The sequence below is a fragment of the Dromaius novaehollandiae genome, chromosome 6, assembly GCF_036370855.1.
Source record: "Dromaius novaehollandiae isolate bDroNov1 chromosome 6, bDroNov1.hap1, whole genome shotgun sequence".
NCBI lineage: Eukaryota > Metazoa > Chordata > Aves > Casuariiformes > Dromaiidae > Dromaius > Dromaius novaehollandiae.
In genome coordinates, this window is record NC_088103.1 from 44,117,483 (window position 1) to 44,141,155 (window position 23,673).

Consider the following 23,673-nt stretch of genomic DNA (forward strand, 5'->3'; position numbering starts at 1 on the left):
AAAACAGCAATGTGATTCATTAAGTGTTCAGTGCATGATTACATATATAGAAATTCCGCACATATTCTTTTTTCACAGTTTGGCCTTTAATCTTGACCTACTCACTCTTTAACAAGACAAAGTGCAAAGGCTACAAAAAGTAAAGTGCAGGCATTACACTACTCTGTCAGCATTTCCTCAAAGCTGGCTGCAACTGTCCAGCTCTTCCAACAAGTCCTGTCACAGTTAATGACGCTACTCTGTTTTTCTCCATGCTGCCAATGGCCACCAGTGCCAGGAGGGAGAGGGGAAGCGGGTCGGGGAAAGGCGATTATGTTCAGGAAAGAGCCAGACATGCTTGACTTACCTTAACCCACGACTATCTGAGAGTCGGGCGCTACAACTGCCTCCCGCCCCCGTCCCCCTCCCCCAAGCACTGCAAGTGAATCACTTTGGCCACAAAATTCTTTCTCAGTTCAGTTTGTCCATTAAAACTGCTTGAGGACAGCATTTATACACAGAATTGAAAGGCTTACTGTTTACATTTATTTTGACCAATTAAGTAACTTTCATCCAAGAATCCCAAACGCTCTGCTGCAAGGGAATCTGCAGAGCTTCTTTTCGGTCAGCCCGCAACAGAGTATCTTCTGCCAGACCACCGAGGACCTTACTTTTGGTGCATATTCTGCATTTGAACAAGTAGTGAAGTACTCATCCATACTCAGTAAAGTGTCTAAAGCCAGAAACTGAAGCTTCAAATTAAGAAGGAAATGATCTCCTAATTTAAACTGTATTACACAACCAATTTTGGCACGCCATTTTCTCTAATGTCAAATTTACTTTAATCCCAAATTCCACAGTGCTCAACTTAATTATCCATCTAGTCATGTTTTTCACTGTATTGCCAGATCTTCAGAAAGCTGCTTCTCACTCAATAAATCTGACAATATTACCTACTATTACCAACTGTTTTGCATTACAACGACAGAAGGTGGGTTTAATCAAGTATTTTGATACAGTAGCGTAGATTTACAAGATGATGGTTAATAGAAGTTATTCTAATTGTTACCACATGTGTCAAAAGAAATCAATCACATGAACAAAAATCATTTCAACTGACTTACCCAACCAATAAGTCCCAAAATAAAGGCCACATAATGAAACATTTGCCTTTTTATACATAATTTTATAGTATAAAACTAGATATGTAGCTACAAATGCTGTAAAAATGAAATGATCATATATCCAAGAGCTGAATTCTGCAGTATATGAGGATATTAAACCAGGATATTAGTATATTAAGCTGGGTTTCTCCTCATTTATGAGAAGTTTACTTATTTAGTATTTTCACATAACATCCACAGCTTTTCAGTATAGGCAAAGGAGACAACATGGAGTCAGTACAAAAATTTTCAAGCAGGCACACAGTCAAGCAGTGACTTGGTCAAAGTTTGAGAAGAATAATTTTTCTCTAAGGATTTCTCAGCACAGGTTAAGTTCATTTCTCAACTATCAAAGTAACAGTAAAAATGGTATGGACACCCTATGTATATCAATGGGAAATGCAATTTGCAATATAATGCAGACTTGCTTAAACAAGTAACAGGTAAAAGAGATTTTATTTCCCCCTGCATAAATAATTTCCTTCATGCACATTCAAAGACCTACATAGGTCTAATACTTAATCACATTCCTATGATTTCTAAGTAAGATTAACTGATTTGTTTTTCAATGGTGATTTATTTTAGCATTTAGAAAAACAAAAGGACACATGACACATACAGGAGTTCCCTCAAGGAGCCAAAGCTGCTGTCAGCACTCAAGAAAAAGGGACAGAGAGGCACCATCAATGGCTTTCTACCACTCTAAATGCACACCAACCTCAAGCATAAATTAGAACAGGGCTAATACTCTAGTTTGTATGAGCTACAGCTTTCTATGAACTTTGGTATGCCAAAGCCTCGTGCCCAGACAGCATCCCCTCCTGCTCCTTCCAAGCACCCACCCCAGTGTCTACTGCTATTACTGTTAAAAATGGGACAGCTGTTGAAATGCATTCAGAGTGACATCAATGAACTCTATAATATTTCAAGTTAACTGCCCAGCAAAGTCACAGACAGAAGCCTCTGTTCATACCCTTTAGAGAACTTCAACTCAGTACATTGAATTTAGCAAACAAAGCTGTATCACACTTCTGTATTTCACAATTTCAAAAGCAATACTTGGATTTCTTATGAACTGAGTTGGTTCCAACTTTTCTGAAACACAAGGCAATGAAGTTAAGTTATGCACATCCAATAAAACTACATATCCCATTAGTTAAATAGCTTGGTGGAGTCAAAAATTCACTGCATACAATTTAATGAGTATTAAAAGAAAATTGTCTATAACAAAACAGGAAAAAAAAAAAAAAGAAGAAGAACACAGGCCACCAGTCTTCTAAAGTTAAAAGACTGTGTCTATTCTGGGGGGAACCCCATACCTTAGAATGGGCATAGTATGGATTCAGTCAGCAGACATCTGCAAACTGAAATATTACCATCAGGTTAAGAACTACATCGTTATTTCACTAATTCAATTACAATGAAATATTATATACCTAAAAGAGGCTATGTTTTATAATGAACATATGCACAGCACTGATTTCAGGCAAAATGTTCTGGGATCTCCATTACATTAAATAAATCACATTTTTTAAAAAAGGTAACATTTTGCTCCCCATCAAAAAGTTTTCATACAATGTGATCCTTTGTAATGCATGTAGGTATTATGTTTTCTCCAATATCTCAATGAATACTTGGCTCCATTAATGTGAGTTCTTAGGTACCATCCCAGCAATTTGACATGTAATAGCTCTGGAATATAAAGCATTTTCCTGAAACAGATTATATCATTTCACACTATTGACATGTCCTCCTGGGAGCATGTTTGTCAAAGGCAATGTAAAATATACAGTAAGTGACACCAGCTGAGCAAGCCCCACCAGAGAGGGCTCACCTTATCAACCAGAAATATACACCTTAGCCCTTGTACTACAAAAACATGAGCTATTCTGGCCACTAAATGTCACAATTCCTATGATTGATGAGTCAACAAACGTAGTATCAGAGGCATTATTAATGTGGAAACCAAGTGAGATTAGAAATAATATTCTCCTGCTCCCCTAATGAGGTTCAAACTATTGGTGCTTCCAAGGTTTTTTTTAATAAATAAACAAAAAACCTCAAATATTCTACAGAACACATGTAAAAAAAGAAATGGGCAATTTAAAAGTTAATACATTTTTTTCATATATAAATATTTATCAAAGAAGTTAAAGGAGTAAAAACTAAAGCAAAGACTAAAACTAAGAGTCAAAGCACAAATAAATGTGTTGTGACTAGGGACTACTAAAAACCTGCAGTTTTCATAGCTATTTCTGCCTCAACATTTTTTTCTAATAAGGTCTAAGAGTTATTTATTTTCTTCAATTTACATAAAGGGTTCTAAAAGTAAGGGGTTTGACTGAGCCCTCATCAACAAAATAGGGATGTATACAGTTCTGTTGCCTAGTTCTAGGCTGGATGGTGCTGTCAAACAAACATAACACCTCCAAATCTGTAGAAAAACACTGATGCAGAGGGGCCAACTTGTTTAAAACTAAAAATTTATACTCAAACATCAATATGATGAATTACATAATCAGATTTTTTAATTGTTTCAACATCATAAGAACTAAATCCAGGACAAAAATTTGAAAGGGGATTATTTCCTCCCCAAAGTTTAGACTATACTGCAGAGAAAAATATATCTTCTATTACAAATTAACTCTACCTATATTCATACTCTACTAGCTAGTGATTCTATCAACACATTTGATTTCTCATATTTTATAATGTAGTATTAACATTTAAATATTTAGTATCAACTTGCACTGCATATTGCCAAGTAGTATACCTCAATGTTACTCCTTAAAATGAAGCTTCAGTGATGTGAAGAATGTTAAATTTGCTTCAAAGCACGTCAGTCTTTCTTGTTACTTTTAAGAGAGTTTTACTGTATTGAAATTGTGCTTATTAACCACAATGCCAGACTAGCATGCGATTGCACAAGGCTCTGCACAATCACCTACCAAAAACGGTCCCTGACCCTGACAACTGCATGATTTTTTTTTTTTTTTTTTTTTTTTTACTGGAAGGTTTCATGACAACATCACTTAAATTTTCTACTTTGAACACTTCCATTTTGCCCTCTGCTGTGGACAACGGGAGAAGGATATGAAACCCATGCTATTCCTTACAGAGAAAAACAGGAAACCTTTCACTTCTACACTCTAGTGGAAATTATTTGCCAAAGAAATGAAGTGATTAATTCCAGCAGGTCCTTTACCAAAGGTGCGTGCACGCGCACACACACAACCTACCATATGGTAGATTTCTATCTCTCTTGGTTAGCAATATATTTCCTTTTCTCTATGTCCTCCTTTCATTACGGATTAGCGGGCATGCTATAAAACCAGCTTACAAGTGTAAGCTGTGTCAACAGAGAGGTGCCAGTTCATATTGTTAAAAACAAACAAACAAAAAAAGTAGTGTACTGTTTTGAAACAAAGTAAATAAATTAACTGCATCAAAATGCAATACATTAGCTCTATACAGCTAACTTCCACACCTTAAATAGTGTTATACTATTAGAGCTATACTGTCAACTATTTAACCAGAATAGTGACAGTAAGTTTAAAATGCTAAAAGGATTAGGGAAGCTGTGAAGGCACGAGGGACTTCAATAGCACAAGACTGGTTATTGCCACAAAGACAAGAAAAATACCCATGAAAAATCAAAACAATTTACCAGGATCTCAGAAGGAAATAAACTACATTTGATTTTGTCCCTAGAAGGGCATAGAATATGACTGAAATGTGACATTCTTTAGGAGGTAATCCAAAGAATTACAGATCCGTAACTAGATCAGATAAATGTCTGCTATTAGATCTCCTAAGAATTAACACACACGTTAATAACCATAATAAATTTGAGCAGAAGTCAATGTGCTTTTGAAAAGAGGAGATAAAGATTCACAAATGTCTTTCAGTTCTTTAAGTTTCAACAGGCATCTCAATAAGGATAAGAACCAAAGCAAGAATAAATAATCATTTATATTATGAAAAGAAGCTCACTGAGTTACACAAAGAACCTATTCTGTTCTCCACACTTGTGGGTGATCCACCAAAGATGACTCAATAGTGTTGCAACAAATCATGCTGAGGATTTAAAAGTAATCAGTATGGTCAAACAAGAATGGAGTGCAAAGAACTGCAGAAAGAACCCATGATACTGAGTGATTAAAGAGGCAGAAGAAATATCAAATGTTCATAAATCCAATGTAAAGTGCATGGGAAAAACACTGCTAAATACACAATCAGAACAATGGGTGTAAATTAGCATTTCATACTAAAAAAAAGATCTTTTTGAGATAATGAGGACAGTTTTATGAAAACATCAATTTAATGCTCAGCATCAGTCAAAATACAAGAAGACTGAAGAGCAATTAGAAAAGGATTTGGAAAATAAAGAAAAGTCATCAACCTACAGTGCAATTCCATCATGCATCTAATTATTGAGGCTAGTTCCAATCATTATATCTCAGAAATGATACAGCAGAAGCAGGAAAAAAAAGTGCATAAAAATGCTGAAAGGATGATCAGAAATAAGAACAACTTCCACACAGTCTGAGGAAGCCATGGCTCTTCAGGAAACAGACGGCTGAAAGGATACGATACAGATTTGATTCACTATGGGAAGGCAGTGATAAATCCTATAATATCGATTTTTATTCATTTATATTCTCAAGCATTAATTTCAGAACACCTTATACCAATAAATTTTCTGGGTTTAAAGTACAAAATGGGTTTAAGACACCATAGAACAATTCAGGAAGGACAAATGCAGAGATGATTATTAATGATGCTGATACCACCACTGGCACAGAGCATCCTTAACCCACTGATTATCTAAAAAACTAAGAATCCATTCTGATCAGTTCAAATTTTCCCTGTGCCTAACCCTCCCTCTATAGACATTCTAGCTTAGGCAGCAACACGGTACCAGACCACGCTGTCTCTGGTAGACTCATGCAAGTCATTCTCCTATACTGAGCCATTATGATCTTGTCTTTCCAAACAAGGTAGTATTTACGCCTGTGAAGGTGATAAAATGGCAAACGTTTACACCTAGCATTTGAGAGGAAGAGGAAACAAAAACCAAATGAACAGTTCTCTACAGTATCCTGTTTACTGCTAGAAAACTGCCTAGTCTTCTGCTACTACATATTGTATCATTTTTTAGAACTATTCAATTTTTTGTTACAGAGCCAATAGTTAAAATTGAGACAAAAGTGAGTAATTAAAAAAAAAGGTGGGGGGAGGGAAGAAAGGAAAGCGTTTGGATAATAATATTAAAAATTTTTAAAAATGCAAATTGAAATTATATAAGCTTTAAATTTGATTTGAAAATATTTGAAATAATTTTTGTTCAAAACAGTAAACGGACAACATACTACCAGTTTTGCTTGTGGCAACTGTTTTAGGATAAAGAATTTCAAGAATCCCTTGGCCTCTGATATATAACCCTTTTATTTAACTTCCTCTAATTGAAGACATCTGTAGTGGTGCCACACAAAATTTAATTCAAGCTTCAAAATGTCAATAAAAAGTGTCTGTAAGAAACAATACTGATATAAACCTGGCAGGGAAGTGTGCATCAACATCTATGCAGCCATACAAAATTAAGAATATAATGGAAATCTGCTGCTAGAGTTGACGAGGTGATAAAAGCCCTTTTCCTATAAAGTCTAATGAGCTCTATTACTCTTCAGCTTTCAGGAATGTGAAGGCAAGTGGACTCAGCAGAGAAAAGCAACAGACTCTCCACACATGGCTTTATTCAAACTGCAACATATCAAATTACTAGTGTAATTACTATAACCTGACAATTTCATTAGAGTCACACAGTAGTTAACTCTTTAAGACTAACAAGAAAAACAGTGCCACAAATCTCCTACAGTTTGTTTACTGGAAATGAAGCAATATCAGCTCTCCTATACTCTTAACTCAAATTGTGGTAAAATACAAGTTCAAAGTTATTTAATAATATATTTTTTTCTTTCATAGAAAAAATAATACAAAAAAATTCAGCACTTGATTTCTGCTACTGTTTCTTAATGCAGTGATATGAAATTCAGTGGTAGCTCATTATCCAACTCCTCGGACTCCTTTCATAACTCCATACTATCTTCCTTACCAGCTGGTGATGATACAAATGTCATAATATACAAACTATACCCATAAGAGTTTACTGTCCAGGGAAAATAGAGAGGAGAAAAAAAAAGCATTCATTCCACAACTTAGTTCTAGAATTCATACATACCTCAAGTGGGGAATCACAGAGGAATCGTGTGAACTGCATCAGATTCATCAGAAACATGGAAATTTTCAGAATTATTCACAAGAAGACAGTCCACGGAAGCAGAGCAGAAAAACAAGAATATATTAGCAACAATAATATTTTAGGATACAGTAATAGACAAGCATATTTTTTCAAAACTATATATTTGAAAGATACCAAAACATTTTAAGAGTTCAAATAAGGCTTACATAAATAAATTGCCACTTTCCATCTGGCCAACCAGTACCAACAGATGAAAAAATAAATCATTCAAAGTACTTCAAACTCATTTATATGAAATAGAAAAAGATTTTTAAAAACATTTCTAGGAGATGAGAGGACTACCACTCTGTAATACAGGTGTGTGTGTTTCTGATTTCTCTTATTCTGAATTAATTCTTACACATTTGCTTCTTCCTCCTCTGCAACTGCCTGCAACAGGGAGTCTTTTCCCACAGTTCTACTGGTACTATCCCAATCACTAAAAGCAAGGCTTTTCGGGCCCTCTAATGTCTTAACAGAAATTAAGTCATACTTACATTTAAAATCATGAGCAAGCCTGTTCAAGTCGGGGGGGGGGGGGGGGGGGACAAGGTGGGGGGACCGACTTCCTGAAAGTGCAAGTGTTTTCATAACTAGACGCCTTAGTCAACACAAAATCATGTGCCACAGATCAAACAAAAGGCAATGTTTAAATGATCTGGAGCTTGTTCAAGACTGTGAGATTAGTAAAATTGTTATTTATTTACCATCATATACGTATCTGATGGGAATACTTCCTTATTGAAGGGTTCTACATAAAATATATTAAGGATAGTATAAATTTCAGATATGCATTTAACCTCAAAACATTCCACTGTTAAAACTATGTATTCTATTTTAAACAGCTACCACGTTTTACACAGTTTATTTCCTCCTCATCTAATAAACTGAATGATTTAAAATAAATCAGTGGTTCCTAAGCTGCAAAACCAGAATACATTGGAGCTTTTAATGGAAAGTTTGATGAAAAGAATACATGGACACCAACAAAAAAACCTGTCAGTTAACAAGATTTTTATTGTCAAGTATTTTATAAATTTCTGAGATGCAATAAAGAACAGCTTTCTATTCGAAGGGGCATACATAAAATGGCAGGTGACTACCTGCCAATCATCTCTTTTTTTTCCCCTCAAGGAAGGGGAGAAGTGGAATGAAGGCAAAAACAAGGAGTGCCAATATTGTAAACTGCTGATTTAGGACCAAGTTTTATGTACAGTATAAGTAATTAAAACTTTCTCTTTTCTACAGAAAGTGCATATTTGAATAAAAGAGTTTTAAAACAGATTTTAGAAATAAAAATTCAGCCTCTTCTATGGATTTGCAAATATTAACTGGCTTATTGTGAGTATAGTACAAAGTGAGCACTGAACCGTAACCATCTATTAAGAGGCACTGAAAAGTATTACACAGTAGATGCTGAAAGAAACAAGACTGCAGATGTCAAATTTCAGATTTTTCCACAACACTAATTTTATTCAAGTCCTCTCTCAAACACATAGAAGTAGCTAGCTAGTTGATCTACAAATCAATGGTAAATATTTCAACACAGTCTTTAGGGATGAATACTGAATTTCTGTAAGCTGCTACTGTAGACAACAATACTCTGTAGTACCTATAATTAGCTGTTTCTGATTTACTCACAACCAGAGTACTGGATACCCTGATTATTCTGAGTTTTATTAGAGGTCAGGAAAAATGAATGGCTGCAATATTCTAATTCAATTCTAGAATCTTTATTGATTTGAGGGATGGGGACAGAGGGTAAGGCTGGTGGGGGGGGGGAATAGTTGAGAAAAAAAATAATTCAAAATTTGAATTATGACATTCTCATAAAAAAAGAACAGTGATTTATAAATTCCTACACTGCTCGTGTATCAACCCTTACAGCCAATAATTTTAGAATGTGCAGGCACCAGAAAAAATAAACCACGTGTTATTAATTTTGATGTCAGAAGACCCCCAATAGTTCTTAACCTGTAACTGTAGCTTTATAGTGCAAGTTAAACCCTATGGGTGAGACAACTGAGCCAACCACACTTTTCAAATAGTTTTATCGATTCTCCAGGCCATGCTGTACAATTCCTTTTTTTTTTTTTTTTTTTTTTTGGGGGGGGGGGGGGGAGGGGGGCGTCCTAGGTATACCTAAAACTTCTACTTTCTAGGGAGTATACATACAGTTGCAACTATCCATACTGTTGGCCAGAAAAGTTTTCTTAACTGCACTTGAAGTTGTGCCACAATCTTATGGGGAATACACCATTGCAAGTCCCACTACATATTATTTCCCTTATTTGTTCATACTTTAGCGCTAAAGTTCTCAGGTTAGATTGTGTATCTTCTGACATTTCCTCGAACTCTGTTAGGAAAACTTGTTTGTTTGCCTTAAAGGAATAACTTAATTGACACACAGGGCTGGTTGGTTTCATAAATATTTTAGATTTGCTGACCTTTACTGTAACAATCTCTTACCGGCCCCCTCCCCAGAAACCTTAAAAAAAAAACCCACAATAACTTTTCATCATAACCCAGGAATAGCCACATTTATTTAAAATTTAGGTAAATGTAGGATTCAGTTTGTAAATTAAAATGTTCATTTTAATTCTGCAAGATTATTATGAAGATACTTCTGCAACACGTCTGCTACAAACCCTGAAAGAAATACAGTCAAAGGCTAGCGTTGTATGTAAAATAGATCACTATCACACAGGCATAACTGAAATTCCTTTGGCAATCATAATTTTCTACTTTTAATTCAAAACTGAATTACATAAATTTTAGCTTTTTATAAACTACAATATGTATGAAATCAACATTTTTACTTTGGTGCAACCTAATTACAATTGCCATAAAGAATCCATGACCGCTAACTGAACAAGGGCAAATAAATTAAAACATAACTAGTAAAACTAAGAGACGAACACATCACTAAAAGTTAAAACAAAGGGTAAAACTGCAGAAAAATAAAAGGAAGATTTGGTTCCAACCCAAAGGTAACTGCTAGAGTAAGGGCAAATGCACACTTCTAAAAACTGTAATAAAATTAGAATATTACCACCTACTTCATTTTACAAGTGGGGGAAGACATTCAGATGCTTCAGATGTTAAACCAGAATGGACTCCACTTCTTATGACATTAACTTTTTGAAAGCAAAAGTTGCCAGTAAAACACAATGACATCGTAACCTTCTTAGGAAAAAACAGCTTTGGGCTTTCATCACCAATAACTAAAATTAAGTGCAATATTCAGTAAGAAGACATCATGGAAAGGCATCAATTAAAAATTTTATTTTTGACAGCATTAGGGTTTTTCTTATTTGTAATTCATTGTCAAGGAAAATTAATATTGGGTAAAGTAGGGATGAGAAAAGGATATAGGTTAGAGGCCTTTTTTAACCTCATGTACGAGGGGGGTTCGGTTTTTGTTTTTAATAGAAGTGCCAGGCTCACAATACTGAAAATTAATGTCAGGAGTTTTCATTGACAAGACAGACCACATTCCCTACAGTCGCAGGGTTTCACCTCCATGTGCATCAAGCAAGCCTACTCTCTCTTCCCTCCTGTTTGCAAAATCTCACACACTGACTGTCGCCCCATTTTGGGAGCTCAAGTGGCCAAAGGAATCTTAGTGTAGCCACCACCAGGAACGAGCAGTGAGCAATAGAGGCCAAGGAGGCAGCATTCTTTCCAGAGGGGTCCTGGCAGCTTCCCAAAAGATTCATTTTGGCAGGAGTTTTTCTTCCTCGACTACGGAAATCTTTAGGTATTTTAGATATACAGGGAAATGAAAGCTAGAATCCTTTTAAACAGGACAGCGGTTTCTTGGGTTTCACTCTTTAGACCCGCCCTTCCAGGCGGGACTCTTCTCCTGTCTTATCAGCCTCTTCTTGGCTTAATGGAAATCCTGCATGAGTGCGCAGGACATCCCACCACCGTCAAGGAGTAATTTTCTCCATTTCAACGCTAGTGCTTTCACGATGTTCTCACTTCTTGCAAGTTCAGAACATGCTGGCTTTTCTCTCATACAGTAAATCATCCTGGTTCATCAACAGAAACTATTTCTAGGGCACTTTATTTTTGAAGAACTTGGTTTATACAGTCACAAACACACTTCACCCTACGAGATATGTTAGGATTTGTTCTGTGCATTAGTGTGGGCTGATATATTTTAACTGAAATCATCTCTATCAAAAACAGTCACTATTATAATCAGTTTTATCTATAATGTTGTGGAGCAGCAAGAGTAAAAAACAAGCAATTTAAAAAAATAAAAACTTAGGTCAAACTTTCAATAAGGCTACACAGTATTATGAAACTTGACTGAAATTAACCTGAAAAATGAACCAAATTCTATAACATTTAAATGATTATTAAATGTATGGTCATAAATAGAAAACAGGTCAAAATGTAGCAGGTTTATAAGAACAGATGGTGCGAAACTTATTCTTGGACTGAACCTATTTAGCATTTTCAACAGTGACTCACAAAAATAATCGAATGCTAACAGAACACAGTTTCAGAGATATCCATGGACCAAATGTTGAAAGATGTGTTTTCAAAACATACTATGTAAGAAAAGAGGGGTGCATAACTCAAATGCAGTTTTAAGAACAAGAATTAGACTAGAGAAATAGAAATAATTGCTGAAGGACAGAAATAACATTTCAGAATCACAGTTTCAAATCCATTATGAAGCGAGAAAAACTGCTGAGGCTTTGTCTTCTCAGAAGAAGATCTGACAATCTTACAATAGAGATTCTTTTAATTCTACATGGACTTAGATAAGAAAACTCAGTATCAAAATCGGGAAAAACAATATAAACTGGGAAGCAAAAAAACATAATCTGAACTGAATCTATACAACTGTGGACAAGTTGCTTAATCTACCGGATGCCTAAATTCTTTGGCTCTCATAGTCATTTCAAGAATAAAATCCATGAATCCAAGGTAGTACAGTTACGAGGGCCACACAAGTAAAAACAATCAGCCTGATACACAAGTACTGGCTCTCAGTTGTTAAATTAACATTATCAGAGATCTGAAATGCAAGATTATCAAAGTGAGGCAGATTCCTCTGAAGTAGCAGCCAGCCATGAAGAGCCATTCATCAGATCAGCTCTGTCATCAACTGAAAGGATAAAAACATTCAAGAACACTGTAAGATGTATGGATGTATAGACAGGCTAGAGAAGTTTAAAAATATCTGCAACAGCTATTATTTTTATTATTTTTATTTATTATTTTATTGCTAATATCAACTTTTGAATTGATCAGAATGTGCTCCCTGGCATTTCCTAGAGTTCTGACTCAGTTTTATATATTAGTTCAAGTGCACTTCAGGGAGGCAATTTAAAAAAAAATGGAAAAGAAAAAGACTATTTCAGTAATTCTTTGCACCTTTTTGAACAGTGTATCTTTTGTATGTTGTTAAATTCTTTTCTTCCAAGACAAATATTTAGCTAAGCACAAAGTAAAGAGAGGGTCCAGCTAGCTTTGCAGTGGGAACTGAGACACATACTATTCTTCTACAAGCTTGTCATTATAAAACACCCCTGAAAAGTTAAATAAAATGCTTGCTTCAGTAGGTCTAAACAGCAATAAACTGTTCACGCTGGCTCTTTCTAGAAACTACTGTAGATTTTTTTATGATCATTTATGGAAATATTTTCTAACTTGTGTAGCTGCCACATAGCTTGTTTCGGTTACACTGCAGCTGTGTTTCTTGAAGACAAAGACTACTATAAAAAGACTTAAAGCCTAAAAATCACATTAATGAACTAGATGCAATGTATCAGTGTTTTACACTAGGTATATCAACCACTGAATTTACTGGAAAAGAGACAAAAAAACTCCACTTAATTTCAAATTTTCATATAACAGTATTTGATATATAAAATTAAGTTCAGAATGATAGGCATTAGTTTTTTAGCACAAGAACAGACTACCATTAAAGAACTAAATTATCTGACAGCTGATACATATTATGTTGACAGCTTCTACAGTAGACTTCAAGAAGTATTTTAAGGACAATGTTGGGTCAGAAATGTAATGTCCCACTTCATTAAAAAGAACTACTGGGGATACCCACTATTCTGTCCAAATTAGCTTATGATGTAATCATCACTGGGATCAGAAGCTTTCCATTTTGGCACAAAAGAGCCGAGAAGAAGTCTTTTTTCACTATATTTATTTTGTTCATCATCTTACCTTCTAAGCTACACAGCTCCACATCCGTATCTATTATTTAAATAACATGAAATGTATGTTTAACACTTCATGTAAAACACAAAAGACATGTAGGTAGCAAAATGTTCTAACACACATGTATTTTTATATTGTTTTTTTTAACTGTGCTGAAGCTGGGGTAGAGACGGATCATAAAATTACTTGGTGACTTATATTCTGCAAAGCCTTTCCTAAATTCCTTACACAGAAGCACTGGCATTTTTGCTGGCGAGGAAGAGTTAAAACTTTTGCAAATACAGTTTCCTCTCAGCAAAGCAGAAGACAAGCTAGATCTATTACTAAGTTCCCTTAAATCCAGTGTTCTCCTCTGAAAAGCCAGCCTACGCCCTTAAACCTAGTTACTTTATCTATCTTGTTTTAAGATTTTTGTACTGTAATTTTACAAAGTGAAAGCATGAAATGCTACCTCATTTCTCTGGTATCTTCTGTTTCTTGAGGTAAATTCACAATAACAGAGTGATACATCAGTAGAGCAAACTGTCTCAACTAGCATCAGCACTTAATTCAATTATCAAAGTATTTGTCTGTGACTGTACAAAACGTATATAGTTCATTCTTCTGTCTTGTTCTCAGATCATGATTCTATCCATAACCTACACATTTTGTTAAAGTGGTCAAAAAGCAGGTAGCAATAAAATGGCACTACAAAGTACCAAGTGCAACACTTCAAATCATTCAACCACCAAAATAATGGGTTATAGAGCTGCAGCTGTAACATTAGCAAAGAATTTGGACCAAAAACCTGTTTGGAAAACCATCCATTCAAGCCTGCAAACAGCCAATTAAATAATAATTTGAAAATTAAATGAAGGATCATGCTTGTATACATATTTTCTACACTAATTATATGGAAACAGATATAAAATGCATTTTTCTCTTACCCGTGTTACAAGTACTGTATAACCACTAATTTGTTAACTTAGATTACACTTAACGATGATGAATACACATGACCACATGCATTTCACCACCACTATTCAAGCGTGCTAGCTGCATGATTTTCTTATCAGTAGAAAATATATAGACCATATGAACAACTTATGACTTGCTTATACTAAACTTCTACAAGGAAAAAAAGAGAAAAAAAAGAAAAAAAGGACTTTGATTTCCTTTACCTATAAAATTGGCAAGCGCAACATTTAAGCGCCAAGTTAAATCCAGAGATTCCAATCAATATCACGACCACTTCTTAACTCTTCTGATTCTTTCAAATTTCCAAAGGCACTCACTTTCCAAACCTGTTTGAAGGCAGCCTCTCACACTCCCTCTACATAGCAACTGTGCAAGCACAAGAATAACTAGACCTGACTTAACTCCCTGTGCTGGCTGTAACAGGTATTGCACTTACTGTCAATCACAAGGCTTTGTGCTGGTGTTAAAACTATGCTGAACAACAAAAATTGTATAGTGTGTACTGAACAGTTGTTCCACTGAAAATTAAGCCAATAACAAATCTGCAAGCACAAATAATTATGTTATACTCAACTGGAAAGAAAAATGTATTTTCAATCATGTTTTATTTGGGGATGGAGATTGAGAATTGACTATCTGCAGAAGCAAGAGGTAAGGAAAATACAGGCTGCCAGAAATGATAAGATCTGATGCAGGTATAAATCAAGAATCATTATAAGAAAAACAGCTAATAATAAAATAGTATCTGATAATAGCGTATCAGATTTTTTCTTCTGTGTACTATTTCATATTCAATACATACAAAACAAACAACACCTGAGATTCAAAAACAAAAAAGCAAAAAAACAAGGAGGCAATAACATTTAGTTTACATGTATTTATCAGAGGTCAAGCTTGCATGAACCAAAGTTGATTTCTAAAGTACAACAACAAAGAACTGAAGTGCCTTAAGTGTCATTAATTGTAGACATTTTAATGTAAATCAACTGCAATATGCAGTCTTGCATGCAATAACTCTTTATAAAAAAAACTATTGCAGAAAAAGACTACTGCTCCTAAACCAACCAATACTGAACATATATCCCCCAGATATAATCAAATATTAAGGTGTACATTAGTCAAGCTCCTCCTCCCCCACCAAAAAAAAACAGGTTCAAAAACCATACTTGCCATTTCTCTGAGCATGATTTATTATGGCAAAGCTTTATTATGATTTATTATTAGATTTATTGTGACAAATAAGCACAAAAAAGGACAAATTTCATTCATACAACTTGTTTGCGTAATGATGGTACTGTTGATCTGCTGATCACGTATATAATTAGTGTTTCAATTGATTTTTCATTGATAATACAGAGAAAGACTTAATGCCTGTTTAATGGAAGGATGCACAGAATCTATTACACTGCATGATCTATGATCATGCTCTCCTAATTACATCTTGCACAGGAACTCTCTTGTTCAGCTAACAGAGCCCTACAGTATTTTCTCACTGCTCATTATAGAAGTCTCCTTTGTTCTGTTTGTCCCAGCTTTTATAATTTCAATTTTTCTTTATTGCCTGACTCACTTCACAGAAGACATCACCACCAACCAAGCAGAACCAAAATAAGTAACACTTGTAAGTATGTAAATAAATCCATGCAATTGATTTCATTAGTGGCTTTTTGTATGTACTATATACACTGATCCACATACTAAAGATGTCTGCCTATTGTCTTCCACTACTTTAGCAAGAAAAAAGTTAAACACTAATGCAATAACTGTTCTACTACGTGGGGAATAATACATGAGGACTAGTGTCTTGGACCTAAGAAAAAGATCTTTATACACTAATATTCTATCTCCATAAAAGGCCGGAAGAAATGCATAAATAGTGTGGCAAACACAAGGACAGATTCTTCCCTTGTACATTTTCCCAGTTTCCAAAAATGAGCAGTTCAGGGATTCAGCTAATCCAAGGGTAGCCTTCGATCACCACGTTTAATAGGCAGTGATACACCTATTTTCCATGATTGTATCTTAACTCTTTCAGAAGCTATATTATTAAGCAGTCTTTAATTAAAGAATCATTTTCTGTATTTTTCCTCAGGACACCAATCCAATTCAAAGAAAACATGCTGAAATAAATATTCTTAGATGCCTTCAACTTTGTGCAACATCAATAACTGACTGCACTAGGGAGCACAGAGACAACCGGGTCAGTTTTGAGGCTGAAATCCTCTGGCAACCAACTAAAGCTTTTCGGGGTATTGAGAAGTTTTCCAAGAGAAGGTCAGTAAGAGAAAAGGGGATAATCAATAGATAAAAAGCCTACACAGAAAATAGTTGTAGCTTTTATGCCATGATAAAAGCATACTTTAAAACTTTTCACTTGCAAGCTAAATCATTTTTGATTCCAGGAACAACTGGAGATTCAAAACCGTTCCTAGAATGCTAAACTGTTCGGCAGATGAAAGCTATACGTCAGCCTTACCACAGTCTTTGTCCACCAGTCAGAGCTGCAGTGAAGATCTTGACAATGCTTTCACAGAAAAGGCAACCTTCTTCACCTCTGGGGCAACACTAACTCTGGGACTTGGAAAAATTTTACTTCCACTACCAAGCTTCTACCCCACCTTTTATTAGAAGAGAAGCCACTGTATCAATCAGAAATCAGTACTGCACCATCATGTATCACAGGACTCTCCAGCAAAATCTGAAACTAATTTTTTTTTTTTCCCCACACACACACAGAGGTATGCACATTCACGCGCACACTCTTCTTCTCGTATACTAAAACAGTGCTATATAATTTGAATGCAGCAAACTATACATATTGCATATACACACAACTTAAGTCCAACTATTTTCTCATAGAAAATTGTATGAATACTGATTGTACAGGTTAGTAATAACATTCATGATATGAGGTAATCTTAACCTTACTGAGAGGGCAGCAAATATGGCATGGCAGCGTGTAACAATTATGACTAATTCGACTAATTCCTTGTTGACGCCCTCATACATAATATACACTACCCGAAAGCAAGTTAAATAGATGCTTTTTCTTCAGTCAACCCACTCTTACCGAGGCCTCTTCACAGAAACTTGAGCATACTGGCCAAATCCAGACCAATAAACGCAGAACATTTTCTCAGTTTTTATCTCCCATCTCCTCATTTAAAAACTGATGCTTTAAAAATCATTATCAACTACCTATATTATGCCAGGACAGCACCCAAAGACCAACTTAGAATAAGCAAGGTTCAGGATAAAAAACTAAACAAAATAAAGCTTCTACCAAAGCATTTAAAATACAGAATCCTGCAAGCTCCTTTGCTACCATGACCTATTGCACGACTTAAATTAGATTATCAGAGTAGCATAACTAAATCAAAGTGGTTTTGGAAGGAAGGCCTAAATTAACACAAGAAACAAGATAGCATTTGACAGCCAAATTATTCAGTGGGGTACGACTAAACAAAGTTAAAGACAAATAGTATGCAAGGAGTTACTGAAGATAGTACAGTTCAGTTTTCACACAACAAATGAAGTGCGTAGATTAAATTACAAAAAGAATGGCAGCTTCAGAGGTAAAAAGCATCATATCACACTACAGTGCTAAGAAACACTGCTAAAAACTTAAAGAAACCACCATCTTCAAAACACCTTGAAGAAAATAGAAGCAAAACATTTTAGCCAGCAGCTGAGTAAAGGAGAAAGAATGGGGAGAAAAAGCAATAAATTTTTGAGGAGGATGCATTTTAATGATGGAAAGCAACGGAAAAGACTGTGGGACCCTTCATCAGACACTGTAATAGAATAATTGTATTTCTTTAAAACATTTTAAAGTAGTATTAAAAAATACAGATTTAAAGCTATAGCTTGCAGGGAGGGTTTTTTGCTTGTTTTTGTTTTTTTTTAAACTACCAAGGTAAACTGGTATCTAAAACTGATGGGTTTTTTTTTTAATAGCAATATGATTAAGATATATAAGCTACAAGCCTATAGTCACAAGTAAAAATCAATCTTACAACTTCTTTAGCTATGAATTTACATAAATCATAAATTTTGGAACCAGAACAAAGAGCTTTGTACTCTCAGAACTTTTTTTTTTTTTTTTTTTTTAAAAGAGAGAAAATCTTGACTACCAGATGAACTAAAAAGTTACACAGAGCTTTTTTCTACTCCATTTTGACTATTAAATAGCCACTGAACTTGATTGGACAAACCTACATTCTTAAAAAGAAAAAAAGCGTTCATCTTGTGGTTCTGATGTCATTTCACAGAGCAGGAGGTAAAAGGACAGTTTATAGGCCACTGAAAAAATTGTTTATTAGGAAGGCAAAGCTTGTCTTCTAAACTGGAAAAAAGGGTTTATTTTCTAATATTTCTTTTAGCAGTTAATAAACCACCCTACCTTCCTAAGCAGAGTACCATCTGCCATATTCTCTCTCATATACATGCAGGCTCAAGAAATGTAAAAAGCACCCCAAGCTGTGGTTTTGAAAAGAGACCACCAATTAAATTAAAACGAAGGATGGAGAGAATTTGTTGACAGTCGAACTTCAAGTAAATAAACTCCTGAGAGAGTATTTTTGTTTCCCAAATATTTAGACTTTGAATTAGCAAAGTAATGCAGGTACGCGGGAAATGATGGAGACACTACATATGTTGTAAAAGAAAATGGAAAGGACCACTTATTTGCTTTTACCAAATAATCCTACCCAATTCAGCAATGATTTAGTCATACAGGCTGCTCTGAAGAGCTGGGACAGAAGGTAAGACCCAGAGATCATTTTCCCCACACAACCAGAAAAAACTTCAGATGTGTACCACGATCATTCTAATCCCATGTGTAATATTCTTTTAGTACATAAAGCCATTGCTTCTAACTAAACATCTAATGAGCATCTTTACTCTTAAGATCTTACACAGTCTTCTAATGGACTCTTTGCTTTTATATAATGAAGTCCATTACTAGTAGTAGCAAAAGTAAAATCTCCAAGCCCAGAAGATCAATACTGAAAGAAACTCTGAGGTTATTTTATAGGCATGGGTGCAGTGCCCCTAAAACAAGCAAATACATATCAACTTAAGGAAATTTTTATAGGCCCTAGGTGCTGTTATGACTGAATATCCTTCTTGACTACAATACTAGCAGTTGTAACTAAAGTTTTAAGAATGAGCCCAGGTGAAAAGCAGGATATAGAAGACAAGGAAAATCTGATTATTAAAGACAATAATGAGGGGGGGGGGGGGGGAAAGGAAGACTTATGGCATCTCCATGACAGCATATGAGCTACATTGGAAGAACACTGTCCACCACTACAGAAGAGACCTGAACACAAAGAAAGAACATGTCAATATGGGCATGTTGCTGCCATAACAGCGAAAAAACAGTACTTGAACCAAACTCTGGTATGGAACTGACCAAACTATAGTTCTAATGAAGATTAACAGAAATCAAGCTTCCCATGATGAAAAACGAAGAAAGCACAATCCCATGACTGAAAGGCATGGATTCAAGAAGCCATCAAGATATTTTGGATGTATCTCACGCTGACCATTATGATAAAGTATTTCAGACCAAACAGCCTAAAATCAATTTAAGGACTACTGAGGCAGAAAAGTAAAAAAGGTGTAACAAGAAACAGTTTTCATCAGAGAGTCAGAAGAAGGAGAGGACAAAGCAAAGAGGCAGAGGCAAAATTCCAAAAGGGCACAAACATCAGTTATCACTGGTCTCAGAATGGCGCTAACCAGATAGTACCTAACACCAAAGATTACTTTGAGCTGTTAATTATTCTGTGAATTTCCTGTCCTGGAACTTATCTATTCCCCCTTCTCACATAAAATCTTCCTGACAAGTTCTATAGTCATTGTATAGATGCAAAAGGAGGGCCTTCTTTCACGTTCATTGAGCCACAATCAGCTTCACGGTCCACATACCTTTTGTTAATATTGTGAACTGCTTTATAACTCTCATTAGTGTTATTTTTAAATAATCACCAAAAATATAAATCTATTCCTAAAATTGCCTTTTAACATAATAAGGTTAATATTAAAACAGTCTAGCAGTTGATATGGGAACACAGTATATTACAATGCCAACAATCTAAGAACATATTCCAAAAAACTTATTAATATGTCCCATAATATTTTTTGTTGGATTCTGAATTTACATATAGGCAGGTTTCTGAATGTAAAGTGTTCAGCTAAATGTAAAATTAAGTGGTTTTCACAAATGGGACACTTTCCAAATACAAAAGCATACAGAACTCTTCCTGAAAAGAAGGTTCATCCACCACGCACAGATATGGTATAATAGCTTGCACAGATTAAAAGCTAAATTTAATTTTAGATCCAAAAGCTTCCTGGATGTTTGCCAATTTAAAGCCCAAGCACACTTGTTACTACCCTGATAAAAAGCCCTATATACAGAACAGAACTTCAGTTTAACTTTACTTAAAAGACTGCTTGGCTCCATAATGTCTGAATGATATATTAAAGTCTGTAAAAGAGAAAGAAAAAATGTGAGGTCTTTCAGATAGCAATTTCTATCCTCCCTTTCAGTAACTTGGACTACTTTTACCCTACCTGGTATCTTCTGTTGTTGAAAGTGACTCAGATAATTCTTCTGCGAGACTGCTTCAGTACAAAATGTTAAGGCTTCTAACTTACACAACAATACATTTTGTGTAATATAATTCTGCAGTTTACTTCCTGCAGGGATCAAATACATAACACCTTTGACTGAAGGCCAGTGATTGAGCTTCAGAGCCCAATGACTGTGAATAGAAAGATCATCTTAACCAAGTGAATTATTCACTTGAAGAACTGTACTTAACATGATTTACTAGTGTTCCAGAACTAAAACTAACTTAAAACCCATCAGCATCAGGCTGAGTTTCCACACTTCCCACAAGAAGTTTCAGAGACGGTAGCACGTCTTCTCCTCCCCTCCTCGAAGAGGATTATACCGAGCCTGCATAAACATCTTATCAGAGAGAAAAGATAAAGGCACAGCAGGGAAACACCTACAGTAAGTAACAAGGAAAAAGAGGAGTATAAAAAGGTCCTAAGAAATCAAATCCTTAAACTAGCAACAATACGAACAGAAAATTCATCTCCTTCCTATTTAAAAATACGTAACATGTGACAGACTTCATACCTTATGACTGTCCTTAACCTCATATTCTTTCATCCTCTATATTCCCTCAGTTAAAAAATTTAGTAAAAAAAAGTGGGGGGTTGTTTTTAGTTTTTTTGATTTTTGTGGCAAAAACATGGGAGAATATCAACCATATCTAAAAATTACGACTGAAATACATCCATTGCATCAGACAAGTCAAGTCACTAGTCAGACCAGCTAATGCTTGTTACAAATCCAGTAAATAGCTCAAACTTTCTTTATATGTTTCAAAATTTCACCATATTTTAATTAACCCCAGTTATGTCAGAAATCTTTAAAAGGGGAGGGACTACCTCTTATTATTGTTATGTTTCATTTTACAAAACAAAGTAAAGAAATTTTATGGCTTTCCACAGCAGCATTTAAGAGATGTTTCAAAAAACCTACCCTTTCTTTTGAACTAAAGCCAGAAAATGATTACGTGGTTTTATTATTCTACCTGGAAAGCAGCCTCAGCTTGCTGGGTATCACTTCAGTAAATCTTACTCTCCCGAACAGAAGAGTTTAAGACTAGACAATTGATCAATATTGGCATCTTGCATTTGCAGCAGATAGAAATGACAGATCCGAGATAATGGTTTTGTGAATTCTGCTAATGGGAACATTGTGCCACCTGTCAGCCAAACCAGATGGGTGCTGTTTGCTTAGAAGCCCACTTCTCTTTCTTTTTCTACTTATTAGATTAGGATTAGCATCATGGAAACACCTTTTTCTATTTTTAAAAGCAGATTTACTCATACACAGTGCATGCTTCTTGAGTCAACCTGTGGTAATATTTCTATACTATTTCTACTGTGAGGTGTAGATTTAGGAGAGATCTTTAGCAATGAAATATGAATAAAAATAAGGTTTTTAAAACCTTAACCTGTTAAATAAAGCAAGACAATGGCAAAGTAAGGAGAAATCGGGAAACAGGTACCACACATCTTCGGAACAGAAATTTTTTTTTGGCATCAGAAAAAAGCATTTCCACCCCATTAGCCTATTTCCAGTAGATATTTCAGTACCAAACCTTTAATTCAGCTCAGTCTTCCCTGGGCTGAAGCCAACCACAGAAGCTTACTAAAAAACATGTTTTCCCTCCCAAATGGAAACTACAGTATCATATGATCTAGAATCACTCTAAGAGACACTATCCCCTATCATTTACCTGAACAATATAAAAATAATTAATAAAGGTGCATGCAGTGAACTGTACCTCATTTTCACCACAGTCAGAAGGCGCATCCTTGTGTATAGCCATCTGATACTTGGCAAATAAAGCGGCTGATTGGCTGAAGGATGATTTGAACTGTGGGTCCTCAAAGGAGACAGGTACTAACCTCACCTTCAGAGCAAGGAAAATACAAGCATACTATTTTGAGTGCATATAATCAGATTATATGCTTCTGAAGGTAAGGCTAGTGTAAGATCTCCTCCTATCCATTTCAAAGCCTCTGAAGTCAGTATTCTGCTTTATGTAGAGTAACAAATCTCATACACGGGAAGTCTATTAATACCGCAACTTAATAAGCTTAAACTGACTGTTGATAATTTCATTAAAGAAAAAAATATATATAATGCTAGAACACTCCAAAGTACTAGTTTATTCAATCAATTATGTGAGAAAGTATCTAATACATCAACCACAAATTATATTTTTATTGTACAATTTCAAGGACTGTGCAAATATTTTAACTTTAATGGCACATTACTAATTGCCCCCAGTTTAGCAGTTACATATTCTTGCCACCTATGCTTTTACTCCAAACTTCAATTTCTTGTCTTTGGTCTCAGAGAGGTAATGTGCCCAACACAGATAGCTACTACACAGTGCCTAGTCACTACATGAAGCAGTAACAACGTACAATTTAGACAGAGTACACTGATTCCTTTTTTAAGGGTTTAAATTGAAAGTG

The 23,673-nt window shown here is 35.2% G+C and overlaps 1 protein-coding gene across 13 annotated transcripts in view; it reads right to left on the reverse strand.

The window, feature by feature from the left end:
* ATE1 (arginyltransferase 1) overlaps positions 1 to 23,673 on the reverse strand; it is a 95,199-nt gene that overhangs the window by 56,338 nt on the left and 15,188 nt on the right. For 11 of the 13 annotated variants that reach the window (XM_064514326.1, XM_064514330.1, XM_026105548.2 and 8 more), the window contains 2 exons: positions 22,974 to 23,102; positions 7,384 to 7,416 (listed from right to left, as the gene is read on the reverse strand). In XM_064514326.1, the coding sequence (XP_064370396.1) occupies positions 7,384 to 7,416; positions 22,974 to 23,102 (162 nt within the window). The remainder of the gene's footprint in view (positions 1 to 7,383; positions 7,417 to 22,973; positions 23,103 to 23,673) is intronic. The other 2 variants (XM_026105547.2, XM_064514329.1) reach the window with 1 other exon arrangement.